General features: G+C 41.4%; 1 protein-coding gene across 9 annotated transcripts in view; it reads left to right on the top strand.

Moving 5' to 3' along the window:
• ARID1B (AT-rich interaction domain 1B) overlaps positions 1-26003 on the top strand; it is a 2758190-nt gene that overhangs the window by 386256 nt on the left and 2345931 nt on the right. For all 9 annotated transcript variants that reach the window (XM_073585743.1, XM_073585747.1, XM_073585745.1 and 6 more), the window contains one exon: positions 12906-13019. In XM_073585743.1, the coding sequence (XP_073441844.1) occupies positions 12906-13019 (114 nt within the window). The remainder of the gene's footprint in view (positions 1-12905; positions 13020-26003) is intronic.

The following is a 26003-nucleotide window of genomic DNA, read 5'->3' as shown; positions in this document are numbered from 1 at the left end:
TGCGACAACAGACCATTCCTTTACAGCGGTCAGGACACTGCACCCCTGCCTTCTCCCACAGCTGCGGCCCTGTCATCACCGGCCCCACGGGGCGCCACCTCGCTACAGGCGGTAGTAGAGGCCCCCATCCGGTTTGCTAAGGGACCCTGAGCAGAGGTTGGTGAATGGTTACATTTAGAGACTGCATCATTACCGCGCCCCACCGGCATCGTTTCTTCAGGGCCTGTTGCGCCTCACCGGCACCATTTCTTCAGGGCCTGTTTCGCCCCACCAGCACTGTTTCTTCAGGGCCTGTTGCGCCCCACCGGCATTGTTTCTTCAGGGCCTGTTGCGCCCCACCGGCATTGTTTCTTCAGGGCCTGTTGCGCCTCGTTGGCACTGTTTCTTCAGGGCCTGTTGCGCCCCACCGGCACCGTTTCTTCAGGGCCTGTTGCGCTCCACCGGTATTGTTTCTTCAGGGCCTGTTGCGCCCCACCATCATCGTTTCTCCAAGGGCCTGTCGAGCCCAGTTTCATCCCGGAATATTGAGGCGTCAAGGCAGCCGCATCAGCGACCTCTACGCGGCCACGCCTGTGATCCTGACAGACCCCTGGAAGGATAAGTGTACTATAGGAGATAAGGACCCCCAGTTTGGTCATACGTGGCCTATAGCACCCGGGCCAACCGGGTTAGTCGCATTTACCAAAAGAAAGTGTTGTTAGGTTTTTTGAGTCCCTGCGTGGACTGGTGTTTGTTCATACTTGTTGTTTGTGCAATATAGCCCCAGCGGCTACAGTTTATAAAAGTTGTTTCCACAAACCACACCCAGTCTCGTGTCTCGTCCCTGCATCCTGTGAACCTGCTGAACCCTACACGTGCACGGCCAATCGCTGAGACATACTATTCCGTCCATGGTCAGACAGGCCCAGGGCACATGGACGGAATAGTGCATCTGATGTCAGAAAGGGGTTAAAGTACATAGCATTATGCTTGGTACAGGACACACATAGCGTAATTACACAACATGGGGAATAGTGTAAATATCTATAATGGCAAAAGACTACTTTGATATAAACATGTAGAACAGAGTAGCTACATAATTCATTATGGTGAGTACTAACCAGGGGAAAATAACTCACCGACTGTGCTATGTGGAGGTAAACAACCTGATGGGCTGAAAATCAGGGAGAAATAATCAGCATGTCAGCATCCATGAGGCCTAGATGGCTGCTGTAGAAGGGGGCAAGGCTAATGGGAAGCTAGGAAAGCCTTTATAAGCAAGGAATAATTGCACATTAACCAATGAAACAGAAAGTAAAGCTGTAATGAGAACATTGTCAACAGATGGCACTGTTTGATAAGTTATCACAATACAGTACATTTCAATGTTATCAATACACTACAAATCAATATTACAAAGCATTGTAAACTGATTATATGCATTTGTATAAAGGGATGACATTTGTGTCCAAATATTCTTAAACATTGCTTGGGTTTGGCCTTAGAATGGATGGTGTTCTGAATAGTATTTCATATTGACAACTTATGATACATAATGTAGTGTACAAGTATTACAATGATACTATACATAAAACCATGCAGTACACTGTCCAAATAGCATTGCCAGACAAATGCCTAAATTAGAGAATGGTATTAAAATGGAAGAATTTGTGGTTAACATCTGCGCTGTTGTGCAAATAAAGGTCCAGACGTGTAGAAGGTGAAGAATGGTGTTTTATTCTCTCAGCGCGTTTTGAAGTCTACAGGACTTATTCATCAGGAAATGCTATAAACATTATAGCCTCTCCTGATGAAGTCCTGTAGACTTCGAAACGCGTTGAGAGAATAAAACACCATTCTTCACCTTCTACACGTCTGGACCTTTATTTGCACAGCAGCGTGGATGATGGCCACAAATTCTCCTGTTTTAAAACTATAATTCGGTTATCGGATTGACCTGTGGATCCGCTGCAGCTTCTGACCCAGAGTCTATATGCTTTAATGTTATAAAAGATCAGGTGAGTGCAAACTAATCAAGAATTTTTAATAACCATCGGATAAGACCCTATTGGCGCTTTTCTTTCCTGCAGTTTTTCCTTGTGTCTAAATTAGAGAATGCACATTTGAGTTGTAAATTGAGGTTTTAAAATAGAAAAGTTTTCTCTCTGGGTAGTTATTGTGTTTTGGAGGATGTTTTGCCCCCAAAGTGTTTATTTGAAGGTTTCTCATTGGCAAAGTCCTAGTTTTAATTAATCTCAAAGGATTACAGTTTCTCACAGGAGTCTCGTATGCTTTAGAGCAGTGTTTCCGAAGCCCCATCCTTATGGCCCCCAATACAGTATGTTTTCAGGATTTTTTTTAGTATTGCGTAAGTGAGGGAACCTGCGGCAATTTCTGATGCCTCGTAATTCCATCACATGTGCAATACTAAAGAAATCCGGAATTTATGATCTTTTGGGAGCTGTGAGGACTGGAGTTTGGGAAACACTGCTTTACTGGGTACATTGGAACTCTTTATCATGTGTCTTTTAAATATTACTGCTAACTTGCTCCTTAGAATTTTCTGTTTGTGAGGTTTACTCTTCAAATGGCCTTATAATTTTTCAGAATGTTGGCTAAATTAATGTAAGAAACTTGTATTTTGTGTATTTTTTGGTTTTAGTTTTTTTTGGAAGTGATAATTGTTACGTGTTACAGAACCACTCAGCACCCAGAATATGTTGTGCAGTTATATGTATGTATAATATGTTCCATGTGAGATGCATGTCCCTAATGCATCAGTTCACAGGCTGCGCCCCTGGGCAGAGGGGACACGATATTCTCCTTTTGTCCGCCCTCCCCCCACCTTTGTAATTCCCACAGTAAACATCCTCAGGCTCCGGCCACCTGCGGCTTTTGTAATGTATGTCTGGCCTGCCGCTTTTCAATTGGCCGGCCCTCTGTATCTGTGTGATATATTCTGTGTCCTGTGAGTAAAGTGTTGTCAGACTGGAAATACATGGAGAAGCAGTGATCTTTTATATGCGCCCATGTAACCAAGAAATTCCAGCCAGCGTCATTCATTCAGACTCCAGCCAACGCAGAGCGGACCTCCGAAAACACAGGGTGGTACTGAAAGAGGTACCCCAGCTTGGTAGACCCTGTTACAATAATGAATGGCAAACTTGGAATTGGTTGCAATGAAATAGCAGAAACAAAAACTCTAAGTTGCTTAAACTTCAGACTAAAGTATTTTAGAGGTTTTCCAGAAAAAAATACTTATTTTTATTGAAAGCATTTTTCTGTTCATTCCAAAAGCAAAGATGCCCTATTTAGGAGAACTTGTGTTATTTCTTGGTTCTGTGACATGCATTGACTTGCTTTAACAGCTTTTTTTTCTCTCTACCCTTCTGTCTACTACATTGTAGTAAATATGATCTCCTGTTACATGTATGTTGCATACACCCAGAAACAGTGGCAGCATAAAAGACATTCTACAGCAGTACTAAGCAGTATAGCTGTGAATCCAGGTCTGAGCAAAGAACTGCTTCCCAGTACTTATTTTCTTGTTTATAAACTCTAATAGGCGGATGTAATATGAAACCTCTGTGAGCCTGCAGCCTGTCTTGTTTTGACCTCAGATAATTTTAGTTATTTTATTAATTTTTTTGTCTTTTATTTTTGTATTATGAATTAAAAATAGTTGCGTTTAGGGACCAGAAGACATGTTCACAATGAATTAAGGCTAGCGATTCATAGCAACTAGTAGTTGTCATAAAACATAAGCTCCATATTGGTTATGTTGACTGACTTTTTGAAAGGTGCATCCTTTGTGTCACGGAATATCATTTAAAATAAAAAAAGATCTTGAAATGTAGCTTTCTTGTACAATGAGGAAAACCTTCACTGACAACACACTGATTCCAGATAGCCTGTGGAATCTGCTTTGTTCCTAGTAGACCAAAGTGTTGTGTGTCATAATCCAATATGCCCAAACCTCCTTTCTCCTATCGACAGACCTAAAAGGGCTGCCTGGTGTTTCTAATATGTACACAAATAAATTGTTGGCCTGCCCCTCAATGTAATCTATACGGATGTTTTAGATTTGTGGGCATAACCAAATTGCACAAAAAGGTTGCCATTAAAAAGTGTACTTTTCAACTACCATTTATTTTTTACAGTAAAATAAGGTGAAGGTTTAAGCCAATATAACAAAGTGATGTTTATTTTATAGATCCAGAAACCAAAGATATTTAGAGATGACAAATGCACTCAACAGTGTGGTTTGCTCACTTAGGATGATGCATGTAAATTGACCAGCTGGTAGCAGCCTGTTTACTATAGTTGGACAAGAATGGCTTTATACCTCCTTTAATGTTATGACAATGAGTGAGAAATTCTGTCACTCACTAGGAACTAGCTGAATGGTTCCATCTGTTTCACTCAAGCCAAGTATCTCAGAAAACTATGAAATGTGGGCTGCTTTTAGATCTACTATTGAAGGTTTACGATCTTGCAAAAGCTGAGCTGTCTTCATAACCCGCTTTTTTATGTATAAGCTAGAACTGGTTGTGCCACTTTTCCTGCCAGTGTAGACATGTTGTGAAATATGCCCTGCAAGCTGATCTTTGTTTTTCAGGTCTTGCTACTCTATAAACTGTGTACTGTACAAGTCTGCTGATACTCAGGATTCGGTTAATGGGTGTGTTTTCTGTGGGTATAGAGGTGTAACTGCTTTTAAACTAACCTTTTAAAAGTCTAGCTTTAATGTTTTTCTTGAAGCAGGCTAAAAATGGGTCTCAAAGTTGCACCATACAAGAGCTTTGTTGTCTACTGGAAGGGGGGCTGGTTGTCTGGAGGCTGTTCCAAGAATAAAATAAGGAATTGCATTGAGAGTAATTGCCCTATTGGATGTTGTTAGCAGTATTAGGCTTGTCATTTCTGTAGTGACCTCCACTATGAAATTAATTTATACATTTATGAATTAATTTATCCACATTTTAATGATATTGATGTCCTTCTGAGGTAAGTGCAGAATGTTAAGAACATTCATAAGTAATGTTCACACTTTCTTACCATATTCTCAATATGTTCAGGGGACAAGGTAGCTGAATATGACTCGAGTTTAGGTTATTGGCATTAAATTCCTGAATCTCAAGATTTTAAATGGTAGTAGGTATACTTAAACAGCAAGGTTTGCAAGACTCTGGTTCAGCATCCAAAAGGATACTCCATGTCTACCAAACCAGGACAGTGTGAATTCTGGCATCTTGGGCATCTCTTGTCCGCATGGCATGGGGTCTAGTAACCACAAGAGGCATTGAGGATTGCGGCATTGACATGCTGGCCTAGTAAGTACACACTGGCCTGGTCTGGCTGCCACAGTGTACTAACATGGATGACCGGGGTCCTGAAAATCTTTCTGCTCAAGTCTAGTGGTAGAGTATAAATTTATATGAAAGTCTGATGCCTGAGAGAACAGCATCTCATTTGTCAGGGTTTTAGAGGTCCGACCCTCACAATCATATAGTGATATCACTAAAAGGGAGAACATATCATTAGGATGTGACAAGACATATGCAAAGAAAATAGAAGTATCTGAGAATCTAATAAGTCCTGAATTATTGTACAATTGCAAGTATGACATTTGCAACACATAACTGCTTTCTTTTATTATAAATACAGTGGGTACGGAAAGTATTCAGACCCCATTAAATTTTTCACTTTGTTTCATTGCAACCATTTGGTAAATTCAAAAAAGTTCATTTTTTTCTCATTAATGTACACTCTGCACCCCATATTGACTGGAAAAAAAAACAGAAATGTGGACATTTTTGCAAAATTATTAAAAAGTAAAAACTGCAATATCACATGGTCATAAGTATTCAGATCCTTTGCTCAGTATTGAGTAGAAGCACCCTTTTGAGCTAGTACAGCCTTGAGTCATCTTGGGAATGATGCAACAAGTTTTTCACACCTGGATTTAGGAATCCTTTGCCATTCTTGCTTGCAGATCCTCTCAAGTTCCGTCATGTTGGATGGTGAATGTTGGTGGACAGCCATTTTCAGGTCTCTCCAGAGATGTCCAATTTGGTTTAGATCAGGGCTCTGGCTGGGTCAGTAAAGTATGGTCACAGAGTTGGTCTGAAGCCACAACTTTGTTATCTTAGCTGTGTGCTTAGGGTCATTGTCTTGTAGGAAGGTGAACCTTTGGCCAAGTCAGGTCCAGAGCACTCTGGAAGACGTTTTCATCCAGGATATCTCTGTACTTAGCCGCATTCATGTTTCCTTCAATTGCAACCAGTCGTCCTATCCCTGCAGGTAAAAAACACCCACATAGCATGATGCTGCCACCACCATGTTTCACTGTTGAGATTGTATTGGGCAGTTGATGAGCAGTGCTTGGTTTTCTCCACACACACTGCTTAGAATTGTCACTAAAAGTCCAAACTTCATCTCATCAGAACAGAGAATCTTATTTCTCATAGTCTGTGAGGCCTTCATGTGTTTTTTAAAAAACTCTTTGCGGGCTTTCATATGTCTTGCACCGAGGAGAGGCTTCCGGCAGGCCACTCTGCCATAAAGGCCCAACTGGGGGAGGGCTGCAATGATAGTTGACTTTGTGGAACTTTCTTCCATCTCCGTACTGCAGCTGTGCAGCTCAGCCACAGTGATCTTGGGGTTCTTCTTTACCTCTCTCACCAAGGCTCTTCTCCCACAATTGCAGTTTGGCTGGACAGCCAAGTCTACGAAGACTTCTGGTGATCACAAACTTCATTCTTTTAATGGGAACCTGTCACCTGTTTAGGCCTCTATAAGATGCTGCCACCGCCATTCAAGGCTTATCTACAACATTCTATAATCCTGTAGATAAGCCCCGGTCTGACCTGAAAGATAAGAAAAATGTTTTATCGTACTCACCTGGAGGGGCGGTCCAATGCGCTCCAGTTTGATGCGGTTCAGTCTGATGGGAGTTGCAGGTCTGGCTCAGGCACCTCCCATCTTCTTGTGACGCCGCCCTCCTGCTTGCTTCCTCACTCCTGGCATTGCACTTCTGCGCAGGCGTACATCTCTGTCCTGGTGAGGTCAGATCAAAGTACTGCAGTGCGCAGGCGCTGGGAAAGGTCAGAGAGGCACAGCACCTTTGCACTGCAGTACTTTGCTCTGCCCTCAACAGGGCAGAGAAGTATGCCTGCGCAAAAGTGCAATTCCGGGAGCGATGAAGCAAGCAGGAGGATGGCATTGCAAGAAGATAGGAGGACCCGGACCTGCGACACCCATCAGACCAGATCACATCGGACCAAACCCCGGGTGAGTATAATAAAACTTATTTTCTTGCAGGCTGGACCGGGGGCTTATCTACAGCATTATACAGGGTGGGCAATTTATATGAATACACCTAAATAAAATGGGAACAGTTGGTGATATCAACTTTCTGTTTGTGGCACATTAGTATATGGGAGGGGGGAAACTTTTCAAGATGGGTGATGACCATGGTGGCCATTTTGAAGTTGGCCATTTTGGATCCAACTTTATTTTTTCCAATGGGAAGAGGGTCATGGGACACATCATACTTATTTCAGCAAGATAGTGCACCATCACATTATGGGTGTCAGGTCTGAGCATTCCTACGAGGAATCTGACCCCCTTAGACTAGCATTTCTTCTGCGGTGTTGCTATCATTGTGTCAATAGTGGGAGAAGAGCGTTACATTGACAATCCAACACAATGGGCAGCACTCTGAATACATTTTATAAGTGGTCATAAACTTGTAAATTACTCATGAAAGAATAAAGTTACATTAAAACCAAGCACACCATTGCTTTTCTTGTGAAATTCTCAATGACTTTGATGTGTCACTAATTCTAATGTGCCACAAACATGGAGTTGATATCACCAACCATTCCCATTTTATTTAGATGTAGCCACATAAATGGCCCACCCTGTAGAATGCTGTAGATAAGCCCTGAAAAGCAGCGGCCGCATCTTATAGCAGCTAAAACAGGTGACAGGTGCACTTTAAGGATTATGGAGGCCACTGTGCGCTTAGGAATCTTGAGTACTGCAGAAATTCTTTTGTGACCATGGCCAAATCTGTGCCTTGCCACAATACTGTCTCTGAGCTCCTTGGCCAGTTCCTTTGACCTCATGATTCTCATTTGGTCTGACATGCACTGTGAGCTGTGAGGTCTTATATGGACAGGTGTGTGCCTTTACAAATCAAGTCCTATCAGTTTCGTTAAAAACAGCTGGACTCCAATGATGGAGTAGGACCATCTCAAGGAGGATCACAAGAAAATGGACAGCATGTGACTTAAATATGAGTGTCTGAGCAAAGGGTCTGAATACTTATGACCATGTGATATTTTAGTTTTTCTTTTTTAATAAATTTGCAAAAATTCTACATTTCTGTTTTTTTCAGTCAAGATGGGGTGCAGAATGCATGTTAATGAGAAAAAAAAAAAGAACTTTTTTGAATTTACCAAATGGCTGCAATGAAACAAAGACTGAAAAATTAAAAGGGGTCTGAATACTTTCCGTACCCACTGTATATGCTTGATCAATTTAAAGTCTCTTTTAGACTTAAAGAGAACCTATTACCGGTACAAAAGTGGCAAGTTTCTCCTCTTCTTATCACCCCCCCAACACCACCACTTTTTTTGTATGGCATTTCTTTTTACTCCACCATACTGTTCCAAAAAGTATAGGTCTTTTGTTGGGCGCTGATCAGAGTGATAGTGTTGTGCAGTTTAAAGGGAACATGTCACCTGTTTTGGCCGCTATAAGATGTGGCCACTGCCATTGTCAGGGCTTTATCGACAGCATTCTATAATGCTGTAGATAAGCCCCCGGTCGAACCTGAAAATAAAAAGGTCCATATCGCTGGGACTGTAGGGCAAATTTAAAAAGAAAAGAACACCATACTCAGCAGAACAGTGAGATTAAAATAAGAGCAAAAACTGGTGACTTGTAATGTGACAGGTCATCTTTCAACTTTTCACAAGTGTAACAAACATTTTTTTTTTATGATTTTTATCCATTTTTCCCAGAAGTGTTGCCCTTCTAAACTCAAACTTACTGCATTGAGAACAGCAACAAAAAGCTAGTCTCAGGAATCAGCTCTGCTGATATTCCTGCACTTTGTCACCTTTGTCACATACATGCAACGCATTGCAAACTTTGTATCGATACGTTTTTATATATCTAAAAATGTGTCCTTGTCCCCATAGTACACTGTGTTCCAAATTATTATGCAAAAAATATTTCCTCATATTTTCTCTAAATTACCTATATGAATTGCAGTCATTGTTATTTTCCAGTCATCTAATATTCTTGTATAATTGCAATGTTTTTGAACTAACTGCCTATGAAAACAGTATATTTTTAAAAATAAGAAACACTCAAAATGCATGTTCCAAATTATTATGCACAGCTGAGTTTTCAACCTTTTTATTTTTATTTTGATCAAAAAAAGGTCAATTGTGAAATTATAAGCATTATCAGCTTATTATAAAATGAAATCAAACAGTTTTCAAGTCAAAACTTTATTCTAGGTGATGTTACATTTGCACATAGGACCCCTTGTTCGAAAGAAGCTTCTGAACTCTCTCGTCCATTGAATTTGTCAGTTTTTGGATTGTTTGTGTTTCAATTGTTTTGCATGTGGACAGAATACCCTCCCAGAGCTGTTGCTTAGATGTGAACTGCCTCCCGCCATCATAGACACTCCTTTTGATGATGCTCCAGAGGTTCTCAATGGGGTTGAGGTCAGGGGAAGATGGTGGCCACACCATAAGTTTGTCCTCTTTTATGCCCATAGCAGCCAGAGATGCAGATGTGTTATTTGCAGGATGAGACGGTGCATTATCATGCATGAAAATGATCTTGCTGCGGAAAGCACGGTTCTTCCTCTTGAACCATGGCAGGAAGTGATTATGGAGTTCATCTTTACCTCTTCAGGTATCGACAATCTTTCTCCCCATGATTCCAGCCCAAAACATTACTCCTCCTCCTCCTTGTTGGCGCCTTAACTGTGTTTTCATGGGGTGTCCATCAACCAGCCATCCTCCACTCCATCCATCTGGACCATCGAACGTTGCACGGCACTCATCGGTGAACAAAGCAGTTTGGAAGTCAGTTTTCATGTATCATTTGGCCCACTGGAGCCGTTTCTGCTTGTGTGCAGTGGATAGAGGTGGTCGACAGGATGGCTTACGCACAGCTGCAAACCTCTGAAGGACCCTGCATCTTGTTGTTCGGGGGACGTTGGAGGCACCAGCAGCTTCAAAAACTTGTCTGCTGCTATGACAAGGCATTTTTGCAGCTGCTCTTTTAACCTGACGCAATTGCCTGTTGGAAAGAGTCCTCAATTTTTCCTTATCAGCACGCACAGGTGTGTGCTGGGAATCAGCTACATACTTACTTCTTGATTGTGCGATGATCACGATGAAGTGTCTTGGCAATGTTGATTGTAGTCATGCCTTGACCTAAATACTCCACAATTTGTTGCTTCTCAGCAGCCGACACATCCTTTTTCTTTCCCATTTTGGCAAAAAATGTAGGCTGCTTAATAATGTGGAACAGCCTTCTTAAGTAGTCTTGCCTTTATTTGGACACACCTGCCAAATTAATTTGCACAGGTATCTGCAATTGCTTTCAGTGATATAAAGAACCCTGACACACATCACCATCAATGAGTTTAAATGACAAACAAAAAAATTCTAACCTTATCACACCTAAACTCTTTTTGCATAATAATTTGGAACACAGTTTATATGGACCTAAGATACCCAAATACCTTAGATAAGTGTCGTATGGCATCCCCATAGGCGCAAATGCTCTGCTTGATGTTTTGTTACTAATGCAGAGGTCCATTTGAACTGCAAGTTTATCTTGAATTCCTAAGAATGCTTCTTTTACGATAATCCTGAATTCTATGCAGGCTGTTCGGTGAAATAATCTTTTGAGCTCTCATGTAAACCAATCTATTACAGATCAATCATTACATATCTGAAGAGTGTTCTACCTGCGAAAACAGACTAGTAAATAACCATCAATCAGTAAACATGCCGCTCATTGGCTGTCAGTGTTACCAGTCAGATCATGTAAACTGACAGGGACATGTCTAGCATTGGCAAAACAAAAGAATTGGGTATTGTACTCGCCAATTCTTCAGATAATGGTAGGGAATAGTCAAGAATCCCCTGCCATACAAATTACATAGTTGGTCGTATCCACCAAAATCCATGATATTGACTAACTTTAATATAATTCGTGTGAGGGTACCATATAGCATTCAAGTTGTCTGGGCTAAATGATTAAACACTAAAAATTTGTCTTGTGTGGAATAATGATATTTCACCCATTCAGTACATTCAGAAATGAATCCAACAGCTTCTCTTCCAATCAGCTATGCATGATATTCATTAATTTTTACTCCATCTTTACTAATTGATCACGAAGGTAAATACAGATATTTATACTCCTTGCACATGATTTGGAAGAGTACACAACGGTCTATATAAGTTACAGCTGGTAAGTGTGTAGAAGGGAAGACCGAGCTGCTGAAGCCCTGGGTCCGGAAGTGCTAGGTCCGAACCTCCTGTTCCTGGGGGGAACAAAATTGCAGCCGGAGCGAGCCAGTAACCAGGGTGAAAGGGGCGTGGCCAGTCAGTGTGAGGTAAAATGGGTTGAGTAGCAATGGAAGCAATCTTCCCACCAGAACGCTGATGAGGTACAGACCTCAAACTCTGAGAGCGGAACGACAGGCCGTGGTGTGAAGAGAAAGGGCGGCATAATGAGGGACTCACCAAAACCAACCGGCGGGTATGCAGGGGAGCATGTGACTGACGGAGCATCGCAGCTCTGACATTCAGAGAGGCGCACGTCAGGTAGAGCATTGCAGCGCAGTCCTTCAGGTGACGAGAGGAATCCTGCGGAGAGCTCTATTCTTTTGCTCTGCAGATATATGGACTAGGGGCTCAGAGGGCAAAACTGGAGATCGCCCGCAGCCACCAGAAGTAGGACCATGTGCTACGCGAGTACGCCAGCATCAACCACGCCGACTGCCGCCAGCATGCTGCTACCCACGGGACCTTCAGCGAGTGACAGGCTGCGAAGCCACAATAAGTGAACTGTTAACCAGAGACTGTTAGTTAAACAAGAGTTTATTCAGTTTAGTTTTGTACCCTTTTATGCTGCTATCTCCCTGCCTGGAGTTCCCTACTGTTGATTAAATAAATATAGTTAACCCCTGCTCTGCAGCATTAATGTTACTGCATCCCAGCACCTGCATATTACAGGTGCATCAATGGCAGAAAGTCTGAAAGATAAAAACAAATTATGTACAGATGTATGCTTTGTAGGTCCAATCATAGGTCTTTATTAACCAGAACCGAGAGCCACTGCGAGGTGCATCTGAACATTACACAAACTCAGGCTAATTTGTTTGGAAATTGTAACATCCAGGTAAAAAACATTTGCATTCATGGTTCTGTCTGTGATAGGATTATTAATAAAACTGCTTTCTAAGCATTATAAAAATAATGTACATGGACTAGAAAGAGGGGAACTGACAACAATTGACAAAATGTTCTATGGGACTCATTCTCTTAGTGAAAGAAGCTTCACTCAAGTAGGTTGTAAGTTTTTGAAATGGCATGTAGGTTTAATTTGGGTGTTTTCCTAATTTGCAATGGTGACTCTTCTTAATAACATTACTTGGTTACAGTACCTGGTCGTATAGTACAGTATTTGGTACAGCTTAATTCTTGTTACTACCATCATAATAAATGAAATAATGTAAAATCTTTGTTCTTGTCCCTGTATAGATGGCACATAACCTGTGTGAACTAAATACAATAATATACTATATTGTGTATGCATATAAATGTGTATAGCATTTTGTGCAGAGCATCAAATAAATATATATATTTTTATACATGCAGGATGTTTCAGCAGAAAGTTATGGCAGCAGAGCTCAGCCTCCGTCCATGGCTCCTGAAAAGACTAACCATGAAGATTTAAACCTAATACAGCAAGAAAGGCCATCAAGTTTACCAGTAAGATCCTTTCTTCAGAAATGTTTTTCTTTTTTTCTTATTTGCACTTTTGTGAAGATCAAAAGGAACACATTCTTAATAAATATCCTACTTTTAATTTGTGTGATATCTAAAGAGAAGGCTTCTACATTCTTTCACTCATGGTACAGCTGAGGTTTGATGGTGGGCTTAGTAGCATAGGGGACAGTGATAAGGTCCTAGGTGCAATCTTCATGTTTTATGTTCAGCTCCTTGGTGCTTTCACACTGTGTTTTTTTGCATCTAGCAGTAAGTCATTTTTTGTGGGGAGTTTTTAATTGAATCTTCAAAATAGGTGAAAAAAATGTGCAAATGAGACAATATTTGGTGCAACTACTCCAAAAAAAAGGGAAAAATAGGGAGACAAGATTGCTGATGTTTTTTTATATGGCAAATGTGCAGTAGAGTATCAAAGCAGCAGATTCTGTGAAGCGAGCAACCATTCTTCATTATGTTTGCTTGTATGTGTTTTTTTTTTTTTAAATCCTTTTTATTGGGTTTTCACAAACATACAGGAAACACAAAAATCGAACAGTAGTGGTTAGAGTTGAGCGACTTTGGTTGGATCGGGTTTCATGAAACAAAATTTGTTTCAGATGAAACTGGTCCGACTAGGGCAAAAAAAGTCGGCATTTCGTCCGAAACCCGACACCAATGCAAGTCAATGCGAAATAAAAGTCGGCATTGAGCGGATGACATTCATCCATTCAATGCTGACTTTTATTTCCCAGTGACTTGCATGGGGGTCGGGTTTCGGACGAAACTCCGACTTTTTTTTGCCCTAGTCGGACCAGTTTCATCTGAAACAAATTTTGTTTCATGAAACCTGATCCGACCAAAGTCGCTCAACTCTAGTAGTGATACCTCTCAGACTAGGTCCTCACATGCCAACTTGGTATACACATGACGGTACCACTTATAACTTTGGTCATAGACCAGAATAACATAACTCCCACCCCTCTAATTCAGTCGAATGATGCTTTTTAGATCTGTAACAATCAGTACATATCGCAACATAGCTCTCCCTCCACTTCCCTATCTCCCAACTCATTAGTGTGGATCATCCCTCAACCTCAATCCTCCCAACGTGCCCTGCAGGTCTTCTAAATTACACCAGGTTGTATTGCGGAAAGATGAGACCAGTCTACGAATATCATCTCTAGAGAATTGTTGTATAATAAAGTCTTTCCACTTCATGAAGAATTTCGTCGTCCTATTGTCTTTGTCACTCTCTGCTTCTGTTTTGTCTAATATCATTACCCTCTTCAGTTCTGTCAATAACTGTCAGAGACAAGGGGCTATCCTCTATAACCATTGTCTTAAAATGAGTCATTTGTATAAGATTGCAACTGTGTGTAATAATTGAGTGTTCACCTTAGTTAATCCTAAATCAGTCATCTTATGGAAAATACATAACATTTTGTCAAATGAGAAGTGAGTGTTCATCAAGCTGCCTGCCCAGTTCTTTAGCTCCTCCCAGAGAGTATATATGTGGTCACACTCCCAAAGCCAATGAAACATGTCCGTCTTGTGAGTATCACATTTTGGGCAAGCCTGCCGCCTGTCTTGGTGAGCTTGCGTGGCTGGTAAATTGAAGCCCAATATAGCTATAGTATAATTCGGAAGTGTGTGTCCCTCCATTTTTCATTATGCACATGTTTGCGCAACTCAATCCACCCAGACAAAATTAACTCCCCCACCTCCGTGTCTTGCAATCTAGTCTCCCAGCTTTTGAACAATACTTGTGGACCTGATGGTAGTAAGGTCCGTTTCATGGTTAGGTATATGGTTGAGATGTTTACGTCGGATATATTTCTGGAAAGGAGGTTGTCTAGTTCTGAAGAGTGACATGCTTTGTTTATGTCTTGTAACTTAGTAAACATGTGATGTCGCATTTGTGCATATTGCAGGACATGGGATGAATCAAGTCTCCATCTGTCAAAAATCTCGTCCGCAGTCATCCATCTACGTTCTTGGGTCTGCATCAGATCCCCCATAGACCCAATTCCATTCTCTCTCCAGACCTTGAACAAGGCATTGTATTTTCCCCTGACGAAAGTCAGGGTGTGTCCCCAAGGCGTCAAGTATTTGGATATCTTCCATGACATTCCCATTTTGCACATTATGGCTTTCCAAGCCCCCCTAGTGTCACGAAAAATCACCAAGTTTCTCTCTTTCATGTCCAGTGCCCCGCTTGAGGAGTGCAAGATCGCTGTGAGGTCCTATGGCTTACACCATTCGGTCTCCAATGCATAATCCAAGTGTTTGCTTGTATGTCTTAACCAATCAAGAATGTGTCTAGCGATACAAGCCAAATTATACCCTCTAATGTTAGGTAGTGCTATCCCCCCCGCCTCCCTTGGGAGCATCATTGTGCGTTTACTTATTCTACATCTTTGTCCTCTCCATAAAAAATCTGAAAAGGCCCTGTTGAGTTTGTTTACATCTACGTGTCTTAGAAGTAGGGGTAGGGTTTATAGAGGATACAGTAGGAGTGAAAAGCTGGTCATCTTGATCAAATAGTTCCTCCCCAAGAGCGACAGCAGCAAATCCCTCCATCTTTTTAGTTCCTGCATTATTTTATTCATGATGGGAGCATAGTTAAGTCTATAAATATCCCTTGTGTCTTTTCCCAAGAAGATCCCTAAATATTTTATCGCCTTGCTTGCTATTGGTATGCCATGTATAGTAGCATGTCCCCGCTCCTGCTGTCCATGTCCCAGAGATCTATGTGTGAGGAACATGGCCTCATATTTGGATTTATTCAATTTAAACCCTGACACCTCTCCAAAGATGTCTAGGTCTTTCATTAGTCCCGGGAGATCTCTGATTGGGTCTGCCATATAAAGAAAAACTTGTATGTGTTTTTAATCTGTCTGTTTCTTGGCATAAGCAAAACAGAAGAAAACCAGCAATGGAATGAGCCTGATCGGATTGGGTTGCCCCAATAAACCATACATGCTGTATCAGCAGCCTTGTGTTCATCCTACTATTTGTGTCCTTTGGGGGCTTTCAGCTTTTATTTCTTTGCACTATTTCTTGGCATAAGTTCTTACTGTAGACGCTGATGTTTCAACTGAACACATCGGTGCTCTCTTGTCAAAAGATAAACACTTAACAGAAACGAGAAAACAGTGTCAAAAGACCTTCTGTATATTTTCAGTAATTTGTTCTTCGGCCTCTAGATTCTGGAATAGAAAATGTCTGTATGTATACTTGCCACCATTCCATCACTGGGCCAACTTCTCCCTAGTACTACAGGTCATTCTTGTAAGTCAGTAATAGTGAGCAACCTATCCTATATCATGTAACTGACTGTTCAGGCATACTTTTCCAAATCTGTATCCAACAAACCAAAACAGCCTTATGTTAATCAGTCCAACCTTATGGTCTTGGCCACCAACTTGAGCACAGATCTTCAATACAATCGGAGTCAAGTGAAAGTGTGGCTGGGAACTTTGCTGGCTATTAGAAATAGCAATTCTGTTGCTTCCCCCTTAGTTTAAAGATTGAGGGTCGCAGTACCTGGCTCCTGTTGGTTAGTAAGCGAATGTGTTTCCTAGCAAAGAGGGTTGTCACACAATCCCAGTCACTTGGACTATGCAGTGCTGCAGTATAACAGTGCCATGCAGTGATCCATGACCAAGTGTTGCGGCCAAAGTCGCCGTGTAGGCTTAGCCTTAAATTGATCAAAGCCATTATATATTGCATACATTTTTAAAATAAGTACACTAGCCTTACTAGGTCTAAAAATCTGCGTGTCAAAATGGAAATGTGCTCCTATTTGAAAGTTGACAAACTTGATAAAATTAACATTTTAACTAGACCTGAACTCATAAAATGCTCATTTTTATATCAGGTAGCAAAACTTGAAAAAAAAATGAACCTGTTAAATGCCGCTGTCAAATTGACAGTTGCATTTCATATGTGCTGGCATGTGGGGGCACATCAATCCATGAGCCCATTGGCGCACCCATGACGTGATCATGGGTCACCAGTGGTTTAAGAGCTGGGGGTCTGCTGAAGACCTATGTGCTTGTCATGATGGAGCTCCTTTGAAACCCAGTCTGTGGCCGGGCTTCGAAAAGACAGTGCTGCATATAGCACAAGCAATCAGGCGTTTGCAGCTTGAAGTACCCTAAGGGAAAAAAAAAGAAAATAATGGCTAAATAAGTTCAAATAACCTACCTTTTCCTCATTAAAAACAAAGATATTTAAAAAATAAAAAATGCACGTGTGGTATCGCCAAGTTAAAATTATAAAAATAATTAACCTGATCAGTAAACAACCTAAGATTTAAAAAAAAAAAATCAACATCACCAAAATGACAGGGTTTTTTTTTTTTGGGGTCGTTGCAATTCCACAAAAAATACTATAAAAAGTCATTCGCATGAATCCCAAAATGGTATCAATAAAAATTTTGCCTCACCCCGCAAAAAATAAGCTGTCATGCAACTCCATCAAATGAAAAATAAAAGGTTACGAGTCTCAGAAAATGGCGACACAACCCACAAAATGTTTTAACTTTTTTTTGCAAACATTTGATATTTTTTTACCACTAAAATATAAAAAAGTCATATTTGAGATTACTCTAATCGCACTGATAATCATATTGCAATGTTTTTTTTTTATAAATTCTTTATTTAAGCAATTTTTAACAATCTGGTAAAAAACATAACACAAAGAATACATAGCATCTTTTCCATGTCATGTAGAACAAGTTACTATTTGCATGGCCAAATGTATTCAGAAAATAAACAAAGTTCACTAACTAAGGGTACCGTTACACTTAGCGATACACCAGCGATCCCGACAACGATATGCATCGCTGGTGCAACGCTAAGTGGTCGCTAGTGAGCTGCCACACAGGCAGATCTCACCAGCGACATCGCAGGGGTCGGGGGTCGCTACTTACCTGTCAGACGCAGCGATCCTGATGTCTTCCCGCCCGCCTCCACGCATTGCTCGTCAGCGCCACAGGAAGCCCAGCAGGAAGCGCCGGACGAGAAATGATCCAGGACCTTCTCGCGCGATCAGCGATGAGCAGCGGGGGAGCTGGTCGGAGGTAAGTATCAGACATAGCGATATCGCTAGCAATATCGCTGCTACGTCACAAAATCGGTGACGTTACAGCGATATTGCTAGCGATATCGCTATGTGTAACGGGGGCTTAAGAGAGAGTATAGAGGTGGGGGGTGGAAGTTGACACTTGGGGAAAGTTGGAGGGTGGGGTTAAGGGTTTCAGAGTGTCCTGCTTAAAATGATAATGCTGAATAAGAGGTTTGAGAGTGCAATCTTTCCAGTGTATAGACATGAGGAAATAATAGGATTGTAAAGGGTTATGAATTTTCTTCTGGTTGCTCTGAAGTAATTAGCCACCGGGTCCAGGAGTCAATAATTTTGAGTTTTTGAAATTAGATAGTCTAAGTTTTTCATATATGCCTATTTGATTCGCTTCTTTTAACCATTCTTTACATGAAGGGGTTTCAACTTCTTTCCAGTGTCGTGCAATGGCTATTTTAGCGGCATTGATTTACGTGGAGATTGCATGATTAGACTAAATGAAATTTGTGAGTTCTGAAAGCTCTGAATGTTGTCTTGTTATTCATTATCTGAAAGGCATAGGAGTAATTAATAGAATCTGAGCGGTTGGATATGATTTCTAATTCTGACTTCATATCTGAAATTGTGCTGTCTATGATATCTGTGGCTCTAGGCTTGATGTTTCCTTGCAAATAGGATTATATTCTATTTTGACTGTGGATCAAATCGGAAAATAGAGACGTATCGCCAGAGTAATCCCCTTGTTCTCGCTTGCTTCTTTTTTTGAAGCCATTAGACAATTCTGAAAGTTTACTGTTTCATATGTCATTGCTAAGTCAATATATGCTTCAACAGCTTCAGGCTTTCAAAGAGTTGTAGATTTGTTCTGCCTTTCAGTCATTTGTAGAACATTGATCTCTTGAATTAGGACTTCATCCACAATGCACTCCTGTAAGATCTGGAAGCATGTACTAGGAAATTCCAGATGATGATTGCATTCTTCAATCATAATCTTCAGAACATCAAGATATGAACATGGAGCTTGGTCAATGACTTTTCCAAAGAACAACACATCCTGGCTTCCAAAGATTTCAGACCATTTGCATACATTAAAAACCTCACTTGAAAAGCTCTTTTTTGTGTTTGCTGGTTGCTCACATTGGACACAATACACTTCATATAACTTTGATAAAGCAATGCTATTAATTTGGCCCAGTAGCTCATTAGAAATATATCTTTTGTCACTATATTTTTTTCTCGTATCAAAAAGTGACAGATGAATGCTTGTAGATGCAGAGGACTGAATGTAATCAATTTTTGCAGAGATAATTTCTAGGAGGGAGGCTGCATGTTCCTTCTTTCCTGGAATATAAACAGGAAGATTAATACATGCTTTTATTATCTCTAAAGTACTTTTTTGCAAGGCTGTCAGATCATCAATTGTGTCTCCAATATTTACTCCACAGCTGAAATGAACAGTATGGGAAAATTTAGCATGTTCACATTTATGTTTTAGAACATCTTCACATTATTGCAGTTCTTTCTTGTATTTCCGGAATACATAGTAGCAGCTATTTGTTTCATTAATTGCCTGTAGATACTGGGAAAGTTGATTTGTAATGATTATCCTGAGTACTCAATGGGTTAAGATTAACTTTTTCTTGAAAGGCTTAATAAAGATATGATTGCTGTTGATAGCCAGATTCTCCTGTAAATAATTCTGCATAGAGGGACCCATCATACCATCAAAAACTACGAAATGTTAGGCGTCCGTCAATATAGTGCATCCAGCTCTCAACATATTGTCGGATTTCCATTACCATTTGCAATTAAAGAAAGGCTTCTATATCTTGAGGTTTCAGGGTACACTTGATGTTATTTATTTATTTTTTAAAACTGACAGTCTCCTGTCCACAATCTCATCATTCAGACTGCATTGTTGCGTCTTCTCAAAAGCTTTAATGAATGCAGCCATCATTTTCTGGCACATTAGTTTAGTTTATAGTCTTGCAAGGATATTAAAGAATCTGTATCACTTGCTTTGTGCAAAATTAGTGATATTTTTTTAGCAACAATTATGAAGTGTTAGCAAGTTTTGGTGGAACAGATGCAGATTCTTTGCTTCTTTTTCCTTTCAGGCAGTTCTCCTTAACTCTATGTTATTTTCTATCTGATTTTTTATCTGAACATTGGGAAATGGATTTGGTATGGGAAGAACTCACTTTTCTGACATTTAAAAATAATGTTTTTGAAGCATGACTTCTTTTATGTCCACCATCTTGCAATGTACGATTTTTGCCTTCAGTTTCACTGAATGCTTTTCTTTCCCAACAGAAGACAATTTCAGGGAAGGAACAGTATTTTCTTTACAATAATACTGGAAAAACTAGAATGATCTTCCAGGGTTTCTGGGGAGAAAATGTATACTTAGCATGGAGGTGTAATTGATTTTTTATTTGTTGGGGAACTGACATTTACTTTGATATGTTGTGAATCTTGCACTGAAAACCCCATTAATCATCACTTGAGCAGATTCACTTAGACCTTCTCTGTCTATCGTTGGAGACTTCTGGATGTCAGCAGCTTTCTCTATTACTGGTATGTGTTCTGGCTGCTGCAATACTAGAGTTGAGCGAAACGGGTCGAACAAATTCAAAAGTCGCCGACTTTTGCCAAAGTCGGGTTTCATGAAACGAAACCCGAACTTAGCATGAGGTCGGCCACGAGGTCGGTGACTTTAGCGCCAAAGTCGCGTTTCAAAAGATGCTTTAGCGCCCTTTTTCAGCCAATCTGGAAGAACGGACACTGTGGGCAACGTGATGACATAGGCAGCGGTCACCACCATCTTGGACAAGGGCATGCAAGTGATTGGCTTGCCTTGTGGGGCGTCACAGGGGGTATAAAAGGGCGTGCACGCCGACCGCCATGTTACTCATGCTGATCTCAGAATAGGGAGAGCTGCTGCTGCTGCTGATTCTGTAGGGAGAGCGTTAGGGAGGCAAAAAGAAAAAAAAAAACTGCTTCTGCTGATAGCGCTTTTCACTGTAGTTACTGTGCAGTGAAAGGTGAAGATTTTTGCTTTTGTGCAGCAGCGCTGGTGGTGATTAGCCTGCCTTTTAAGGCTAGCTGCATTGCTGCGTGCACACTGGTGTTCAAACTGATTTTTTAAAAGCAATCCAAATTGTATTGTTTTGTCCTGGTGAGGTAGTCAGATTTCATTTTTTCACACACCGTACAGCGGTGTACGCTCCTCACACAGTACCGTGTAACGGCTGTTATCACGGCCAAATTGAAGCTACAGTCATGGCCAAAAGTATTGACACCCCTGCAATTCTGTCAGATAATATTCAGTTTCTTCCTGAAAATGATTGCAAACACAAATTCTTTGGTATTATTATCTTCATTTAATTTGTCTTAAATGAAAAAACACAAAATAGAATGAAGCAAAAAGCAAAACATTGATCATTTCACACAAAACTCCAAAAATGGGCCGGACAAAAGTATTGGCACCCTCAGCCTAATACTTGATTGCACAACCTTTAGCCAAAATAACTGCGACCAACCGCTTCCGGTAACCATCAATGAGTTTCTTACAATGCTCTGCTGGAATTTTAGACCATTCTTCTTTGGCAAACTACTCCAGGTCCCTGATATTTGAAGGGTGCCTTCTCCAAACTGCCATTTTTAGATCTCTCCACAGGTGTTCTATGGGATTCAGGTCTGGACTCATTGCTGGCCACTTTAGAAGTCTCCAGTGCTTCCTCTCAAACCATTTTCTAGTGCTTTTTGAAGTGTGTTTTGGGTTATTGTCCTGCTGGAAGACCCATGACCTCTGAGGTAGACCCAGCTTTCTCACACTGGGCTCTAAATTATGCTGCAAAATTTGTTGGTAGTCTTCTGACTTCATAATGCCATGCACACGGTCAAGCAGTCCAGTGCCAGAGGCAGCAAAGCAACCCCAAAACATCAGGGAACCTCCGCCATGTTTGACTGTAGGGACCGTGTACTTTTCTTTGAATGCCTCTTTTTTCTCCTGTAAACTCTATGTTGATGCTTTTGCCCTAAAAGCTCTACTTTTGTCTCATCTGACCAGAGAACATTCTTCCAAAATGTTTTAGGCTTTTTCAGGTAAGTTTTGGCAAACTCCAGCCTGGCTTTTTTATGTCGCGGGGTAAGAAGTGGAGTCTTCCTGGGTCTCCTACCATACAGTCCCTTTTCATTCAGATGCCGACGGATAGTACGGGTTGACACCGTTGTACCCTCGGACTGCAGGGCAGCTTGAACTTGTTTGGATGTTAGTGGAGGTTCTTCATCCAACATCCGCACAATCTTGCGTTGAAATCTCTTGTCAATTTTTCTTTTCCGGCCACATCTAGGGAGGTTAGCCACAGTGCCATGGGCTTTAAACTTCTTGATGACACTGCGCACGGTAGACACAGGAACATTCAGGTCTTTGGAGATGGACTTGTAGCCTTGAGATTGCTCATGCTTCCTCACAATTTGGTTTCTCAAGTCCTCAGACAGTTCTTTGGTCTTCTTTCTCCATGCTCAATGTGGTACACACAAGGACACAGGACAGAGGTTGAGTCAACTTTAATCCATGTTAACTGGCTGCAAGTGTGATTTAGTTATTGCCAACACCTGTTAGGTGCCACAGGTAAGTTACAGGTGCTGTTAATTACACAAATTAGAGAAGCATCACATGATTTTTCGAACAGTGCCAATACTTTTGTCCACCCTCTTTTTTAAGTTTGGTGTGGAATTATATCCAATTTGGCTTTAGGACAATTCTTTTTGTGTTTTTTCATTTAAGACAAATTAAATGAAGATAATGATACCAAAGAATTTGTGTTTGCAATCATTTTCAGGAAGAAACTGAGTATTATTTGACAGAATTGCAGGGGTGTCAATACTTTTGGCCATGACTGTATATACGTGTGTGACTCTGTAAGGAAACGTCGAGGAGTTTGTCCGTTCTTACAGACCTACACCTTATAGTTTTGTCCGTTTTTCAAACAGTTTAGTATATTTGCTGTTTGTTGATTACATTCAAAACTAGAGACAGTGTGTGTCAGTCCGTATACAAAAACACGGAGCTTGACAATTTTACATACACCATACAGCGGTGTACGTGTACGCTCCTCTCTCAGTACCATGAAATGGCTGTTATCACGGCAAAATTGAAGCTATATACGTGTGTGACTCTGTAAGGAAAAGCCGAGGAGTTTGTCCGTTCTTACAGACCTACACTCTAGGGAGATTCCAATTCTGCCCAATTCTATATACACCTTGTACTTTGTCATACACTAGGCAATTTCTGCATGTCACATTGCGGTGTAATATACACAGGGCCTGACAGAATCCAACTGTGTCTTGAAGTCTAGAGAGATTCCAATTCTCACCAGTCCTCTATACACCTTTCTTACACCATCCAGAATCTGACTGTCACATTGCGGTGTAATATAAACAGGGCCTGACAGTATCCAACTGTGTCCTGAAGTCTAGAGAGATTCCAATTCTCTCCTGTCCTCTATACACCTTTCTAAGACCATCCAGAATCAGACTGTCACATTGAGGTGTAATATAAACAGGGCCTGACAGTATCCAACTGTGTCCTGAAGTCTAGAGAGATTCCAATTCTCAACAGTCCTCTATACACCTTTCTAAGACCATCCAGAGTCTGACTGTCACATTGCGGTGTAATATAAACAGGGCCTGACAGTATCCAACTGTGTCCTGAAGTCTAGAGAGATTCCAATTCTCCACAGTCCTCTATACACCTTTCTAAGACCATCCAGAATCTGACTGTCACATTGCGGTGTAATATAAATAGGCCCTGACAGTATCCAACTGTGTCCTGAAGTCTAGAGAGATTCCAATTCTCAACAGTCCTCTATACACCTTTCTAAGACCATCCAGAATCTGACTGTCACATTGCGGTGTAATATAAACAGGCCCTGACAGTATCCAACTGTGTCCTGAAGTCTAGAGAGATTCCAATTCTCACCTGTCCTCTATACACCTTTCTAAGACCATCCAGAATCTGCCTGTCACATTGCGGTGTAATATAAATAGGGCCTGACAGTATCCAACTGTGTCCTGAAGTCTAGAGAGATTCCAATTCTCAACAGTCCTCTATACACCTTTCTAAGATCATCCAGAATCTGACTGTCACATTGCGGTGTAATATAAACAGGGCCTGACAGTATCCAACTGTGTCCTGAAGTCTAGAGAGATTCCAATTCTCACCTGTCCTCTATACACCTTTCTAAGACCATCCAGAATCTGACTGTCACATTGCGGTGTAATATAAACAGGGCCTGACAGTATCCAACTGTGTCCTGAAGTCTAAAGAGATTCCAATTCTCCCCACTACTATATACACCTTGTACCTTGTTTTACAGGACCATAGAGTTGTTGGTTTTTTGGGGACATTCCCAAAAAATGAGGAAGTGTGGTGGAAGAATCCGTGGAAGTGGGCGGGGGTTGGCAGCTGGTAATGATGGTGTTGGTGGTGGATCTGCTGGTAATGGCAAAAGCAAAATAGCACCTAATGCAGGAGGTGTTGAGCCTGTGTCATCGTCTGCCTCCACAAGGCCTCGAAGGCTCCCTTTTCTGGGAGTAGGTAAACCGCTTTTAAAGCCGGAGCTTCAAGAACAAGTTTTTGCTTACATTGCTGACTCAGCCTCCAGCTCTATCGCCTCCTCTTTGGAAATTTTAAAAATTAAAAGCACTGAGTCGTCATTGGAGGCTCATGGTCATGAACCACAACTTTCCTTGTGTCCTTCACCACAACCAAAATCGAAGGATGCGGCAGGCCACACTACAGATTACTCCATGGAGCTATTTTCACATACCATGCCTGGGTTATCAAGTCAAATCGTGACTACCCAGGCCAAGATGAATCTGACATGGAGTGCACTGATGTACAGCCACTGATAGATGGTTCTGCTGGTACATTCACTCAGAGCACTACATTGTCCTCGCAGTGTACTGAGCCAGAATCTGACCCTGATGAAACTCAGGTGCCCCTTCCCGCATACTATACCACCGTACATGGTGACACAGAGGAAGGTGCACATGACATTGAAGAGGAGGTGATGGATGACCCAGTTGTTGACCCAGATTGGCATCCATTGGGGGAAGAGGGTGCCACTTCCAATAGCTCAGAAGAGGAGGAGGAGCATCCGCAGCGGGCATCGACATCGCAACAGCTGTTATCTGGCAGGCCCGGAGCAGTCCAAAAACAGGTTACAATAACCAAAAGAGTTGCAGGACAGCTTGGCCAGATGGTCAAAATAGCACAGCGTGCAAGGCCTCAAAATGTCTTCCCTAGTAGAAAGAGTGAAGTGTGGCACGTTTGAACAAAATCCTAATGATCAGGCAAAGACCTTTAGCCGAGGGAAAAATCTGAGAAATTTGAATACCAGTTGCATGCTAAGACATTTAACCACCATGCACTTGCAAGTGTGGACAGACTACCAAAACTCACGTACCACATGTGCAGCTGCTACCAAAGAAGGTAGTCAGCAACACTACATTGTTTCCCCCACTGTAAGCCCACCGGTTAACACACCCCAAGCAGCAAATCTTGAGTTGTCGTCGCAAGGGCAAATCAGTCAGGGAATCACACTGTTATTGCAACGAAAGACTGAATCTAGGCCATCAGAAAGAACACCAACTCCATCACCATCATCAACCCTCTCTCCATCCACCATGTCCACCGCTAGTTCCACCATATGCAGCTCTCAAGTCCAGCTCACCCTACCAGAGACTATGAGTAGGACAAGAAAGTACTCATCCTCTCATCCGCGTACACTGGGTTTGAACGCCCACATTGCCAAACTAATCTCGTTAGAGATGATGCCCTATCGCTTGGTTGAAAGCGCAGCTTTCCACAAACTCATGGCCTACGCAGTACCA

The sequence above is a fragment of the Dendrobates tinctorius genome, unplaced genomic scaffold, assembly GCF_039654945.1.
Source record: "Dendrobates tinctorius isolate UK_male_01 unplaced genomic scaffold, ASM3965494v1 ptg000087l, whole genome shotgun sequence".
Lineage (NCBI taxonomy): Eukaryota > Metazoa > Chordata > Amphibia > Anura > Dendrobatidae > Dendrobates > Dendrobates tinctorius.
Note: the sequence above shows the minus strand (reverse complement) of the source record. Positions and strands in the feature narration are given on the sequence as shown.